The 5,495-nt window shown below is 36.5% G+C and overlaps 1 protein-coding gene across 2 annotated transcripts in view; it reads left to right on the top strand.

Annotated features, from left to right (window-relative positions):
* The window catches only part of LOC106867845 (inactive rhomboid protein 1), a 79,673-nt gene that overhangs the window by 13,740 nt on the left and 60,438 nt on the right, over positions 1 to 5,495 (top strand). For both annotated transcript variants that reach the window (XM_014912879.2, XM_052971147.1), the window contains exon 2: positions 4,383 to 4,537. In XM_014912879.2, the coding sequence (XP_014768365.1) occupies positions 4,410 to 4,537 (128 nt within the window). In that variant the 5' untranslated portion in view covers positions 4,383 to 4,409. The remainder of the gene's footprint in view (positions 1 to 4,382; positions 4,538 to 5,495) is intronic.

Below are 5,495 nucleotides of genomic sequence, written 5' to 3'. Positions count from 1 at the left end.
ATTGATTGGTTGAAATTACCGAAATACGACAACTTTAACACGAAATAACTTTGGAAATGAAGAATTTTCTTAAAAACGCCAAGAGTAAATGATGTTTTAAATGATACATTCTATCAGTATATGAAATTTAAATGTTTAGTTACAAAAAATTTATTTTTCTATGTGCCGGCCAAAAGGAAAAGATCCCAAGGATGAAATAGCACTGATAATTAACTCTACTTACCACATCTACCAGAAGAGGAGGATGTAGTATACAAGATAAGATAATTGGCCCATTGGCATGCATACTTGTCATATCTCTGATGCTAGTAAGCTAGCAATGCTGTTTTTATGTTATTGTAGTAGTGGTAGTACTACTGTTGCTGCGAATGGTCTGATGTCAACGGGAGGTGGAAGAAAGCTTTCTGTACAGGTTTCTGATATAGAAGGTAGGTTCCAAGAGAAAGACTTCCTGTATAGGTGTGGGATGGGAAGGTACATTGTGAACTAACAAGTCACATGGTTGCAACTTCTAAAAAAAAAGTGAAACTTCTAAAAATGGAACTGACAAATGTGTGATAAAACAGCATGAGAGGGCATGATAAACATCTAACAAAATAGCATGGGAAGGCAGGATGTATGTCTCTGTATATATTGGGTGGGTAGAGTATTTGCTCGCATAATGACTGTCTCAGGAAAAAAATAAAACATTTTTATTTTTTGAGATATATTCAAATTTGTGACTATTTGTTTTCATGGCATCTGTTAATCTCACTTGATGAACCCATCTTTGGCCTTGATGACAGCCTCCAGGTGACCTTGGAACCAGCCGCAGGCCTTTGTCACTATCTCCTGTTTTAGGCCCCTGAAGGCCCTGGTAATCCTGGCTCTCAGCTCACCCTTTGTGTTGCAGCTGGATTTGTTGGTCTCTATTTCCACTGCACCCCACACAAAGAAATCAAGGGGGTTGCAGTCAGGTGAGTTGGGAGGCCAAATGTGAGGTGTTGTGTGATCGAAGGCCTGGATCTTGTGGCTGATGTGGTAGGGTGAAGAGTCTTGCTGTCAAATGTATGGCCTCCCTGCAGCTACCCAGTTGATCCAGGGCTTCACCACCTTGCTCAGGGCATGGATGTAGCTGTCGGTGTTCAGCTTGAGGCTCTCAGGGAAGAGGCTTGGAAAGACTGAAGAAATGGAGGCAGCAGAGAGCTATATCAGGTAGCTAAGTAGGAGGCTAGGCAACAGGTTTACCTAGCAAGGGCAGAAGCAGAAAGGAATAGGTTTACTAATGTCTTACACTGTGGTGATCAGAGACTTGAGGTTTTCCAGATCACTAGACAGTGTAACAGAGAAAATCGAGATGTTGTTGGGGAGAAATGTGCATGGATGGATAGTGGTATGTTTGTACTTAGTGACTCTAAAAAGAAAGAGGCATGGAAGTGCCTCTATGAAAGGCTATTAAATGTGGAGTATGAATGGGAGAAAGAGAGCCTCTCCTACATGAACCAATAGAGGGACCAGCTATTCAAGTCAACAGCAGTATGATAGATTAGGTTATTAAGGCTATAAAGAGAGGGAAAATCCCCACTCCATTGAGTGTTACTACTGAAATGCTTAAAATATCTAGCAGAGTAGGATATGGTCTAATCATCTGTACAGTTAATCCCCAATGACTGGTGTAGCAAGCATTATAGTCAGCCACTACAAGGGTAAGGGATATTCCTCAGATAGAAGTAATTATAGGAGGTATAAAATTGCTGGACCAAGTCATGAAAGTTGCAGAAAGAGTTATAGCCCAGTTGATTAGGAACAGAATCAGATTAGATGAAATGAGTTTTGCTTTGTACTGGGGAGAAGCACTACTGACACTATCTTTATAGTTAGAAAACTGTAGGTTAAGTATTTGGCTAAAGTTAACTTAGCAAAGACCAAGATTCTAGTATGCAAGAAAACAGACAAAACCCTACCCTGCTTTCAGGTAAATGGCCCTACTTCATATGTCAGAAAAGTGTAGGCAGGAATTCCATACAGTGTACCCAGTGCAAGCTATGGATGCATGAAGTGGAATAATAGGAAGGTTAACAGAGAAGGTAGAGTTTGTATGTGGAAGGTGCATGGGAACCATAAAGTCTACAGATAGATGGAAAATTGATTTTCTCAAATTCCATGCTGGCATGGGTTGGACGATTTTACAGGAGCTAGCCAGCTAGAGAGCTGTGCAGGCTCTGTTTGTCGGTTTTGGCATGGTTTCTATGGCTGGATGCCCTTCCTAATGTCAACCACTTTGCAGAGTATACTGGGTGCTTTTAATGTGGCACTGGCATAGACATTTTTATGTGGAACTGGCATGAGTGCTTTGTACATGGCACTTTTACATGGCACCAGCATTCACAAGCCTACGAGCTTAGGATCTCTTGGCTAAGAGAGGGATATAGATGACATGCCCATATGTATGAATAGCCATGGTTTTACATAGCTTGACATGTCTTCTCAAGCACAGCAAACTGGCAGCCATCTTGGTCCCTTGTCATCTCTGTGAGGCTCAACATCTATATATATATATATATACATAAATTAGAGACTCTTGTAAGAGCCGGGCAATTGAGCTGTCTTAACTGATGAGACTACAGAAATTGCCAAAACTGACGTGTCAGTATTAAGAAGTCTTGATTGACACTTTTCAGATGATTATGATCCCTGTTAGTGTATATGTTTTTATTCATGTGCGTTAACTACAATGTTAGAGTGGTTTAGCTCTTATTTCTAGTAATGTAGGTGTTTCCTAACACCCTAGTCAAATTTAGTGAAATTTGTCATTCTCCTTTTTGATGAAACATTGCAAACTGTTGTTCATATATATATATATATATATATATATGCATACATACACACACACACACACACACACACATACACACACATACATACACTTGCATATATATGTATGCAGATATATATAAATATATATATATATATAAGTTAGTAACAAAGCGGTATACGTGTCAATTCATTACAGCCGTTTCCAACAACTCCTTTAATTGATTAATGAGAACATTACATCATTGCAAAGAAACTATTCATGATCTTCAAACATAAACGACAGTTCAACTTATTCAACAGAGTTAACAAATTCACAGTTGAATAAGTTGAACTGTCCTTTATGTTTGAAGATCATGAATTCATCTGATGAAAATGGTTTCTTTGCAATGATGTAATGTTCTGATTAATCAATTAAAGGAGTTACTGGAAACAGCTATAATGAATTGTACTTCTTTGTTATTCATATTTGATTCATATATCCTGGAAAAAGTTACTGATAGAATAAGTATTAGGCTTACAAAGAATAAGTCCTGGGGTCAATTTCTTAGAATGAGATTAGTTTTGGATAAATGTAACAGAAAAGATATGAGAAGTGAGTTAATGTAGTGTTCTGTATGAGTAACTATTGTTTCTATACATTAATTACACAATCACTCTTACTTCTTACCATACACATTCTAACGGTTTCATCATTCATTACACCTTAACTTTCCTTATGCTGCCTAGACGCCACAATACAGATGTGCACTACTTCTTTAAATAGATACCTTGGAAATGCTGTCCAATAGTCATAACAACTTAGTTTCGTTCAACAACACAAAGACACAGTTGCTACAGAAATCAACTAAAAACTTCTACAGTTCAACAAACTCACTAGACTAAGAGGACTTAAAAACCCCATTGATATTACCCTTTCCTCACTCCTGACTAATCAATAAGTCATTAGGTTCAACTCACTCTAACTTTCATGACTGATCCATCTATTCGTTTTCTCCAGCTACTATTCCTGGGCAGTAACTCCTCCATTGGGTTCTATTAGAAGCAATCATCATTACATTTTCCTGCTAGATTCTCAAATGTGAGCAACTAAGACTTATTATTTCACCCATTTCTATCTTTGATGGCACTTCTCAATAACATCCAGGCACATCTGTTAACAACATATGTCTTTGCAAAGTAATCAGTGAAATTTTAACTCTTATGAAATAGTAGTAATCAGTTCCTCTTTGCTTTTCCCATAGCAATCTCTTCTTTCTGTATGGTGTCTGATAGTTTGGATGTTCTTTCCAAGATACTTCAGAATGGCATGGTGCATGTGTGTGCAGGTACCATCCAACATAATATTTTTGATGGTGTAAAAGATGCGTAGAAGATGCACCCCAATTTCAGTACCGCATATTCAGAGTAACAGTTTGTATTGCATTAAAGTTTATAAAAGCCGTAGTTTGCATATCAGACATGGGGTGACTTTTGGGGACATTTATAAAAAAAAAAGTGCCATCAAATATGGTAGCTTATATATGTGTATATGTACGTATATTTGTATTATTTTGATTTCCTGTAATTCTTTTATTTTTCTATTTCAGATCTCAATTTGACACCCAAAAAAGAGAATGGCAACACATCGAAAAGCTTCCCATCCGAATCCATTTCACCATGAAACTATTCCAAAACGAGCCTCGAGTCTATCAAATGTGGAACAGCAACCAGTTCATGATAATCGTCTACGAAGGCTTAGCTCGTAGGGACAAATTCTTTGCATTTCCTAACATTGTATTTCATTGCATAAAAATTTAAAAGAAAAATGAGATCATCATCATCACTTAATGTCTGTTTTCCATGCTGGCATGGGTTAGATGGCTTGATAGGAACTGGCATGGTCAGGGGCTACTCCAGGTTCCATAGTCTGTTTTGGCTTGGTTTCTACAGCTGGATTCCCTTCCTAATGCCACTCACGCCACGGAGTGTACTGGGTGCTTTTTATGTGGAACCACCATAGATGCGTCTTAAGTGACACCAGCACACATGTATAATTTAAAAGCATATAGAAATGGCAATGTGAACTAAAGTTCTGTATTCATTTTTTCCTTTTGTATTTGGAAGTTTAAATATTAATCTAGGAAATATTTTTAAAATTTATATTACTTTTGTACTTTACTTTGTTTTTAATCCTTTAATTACAAAATTAAATTTCATGGTTATTTCGGTAATGATGTTAAATATCTACTAAACACTAGAATTGGTATTTTCTGCAAGTCATGTTGCCTCAATAGACTTGACATATCTCAACAAAAATTAGCTTCAAACATGATATTCATTAACAAAGATAGATTGGTATCTAAAATTACTTCCTGCAGTTAAGGGTAATGAAATTTTAAGTGGATATATCTGATTTCTGCAGTAAAAGGGTTAAACTTCACTTTTAAATATTTTGTAGTACAATTTACCATTCTATATTTCAATTCAATTCAATTCAATTCTTTTATCAAATTGAAGAAAATAAGAAAAACAAATAATTAAAACTACTATTTCTGTTAAATATTAGAATCATTTTTTGAAGGTTGTCAACTTTTTCATGAAACAGAAGCACCAGTTCAGGTTTCTTATAATATAAATTAAACCAAAGAGAAATCACCTCCTGGAAAGGATGTTAATCTCTTTCACAACAAAATACTAATGATGTGATATCTCTCTCTATA

Source organism: Octopus bimaculoides, chromosome 10, assembly GCF_001194135.2.
Source record: "Octopus bimaculoides isolate UCB-OBI-ISO-001 chromosome 10, ASM119413v2, whole genome shotgun sequence".
Classification (NCBI taxonomy): domain Eukaryota; kingdom Metazoa; phylum Mollusca; class Cephalopoda; order Octopoda; family Octopodidae; genus Octopus; species Octopus bimaculoides.
This window is presented reverse-complemented; position numbering and strand designations above follow the sequence as displayed.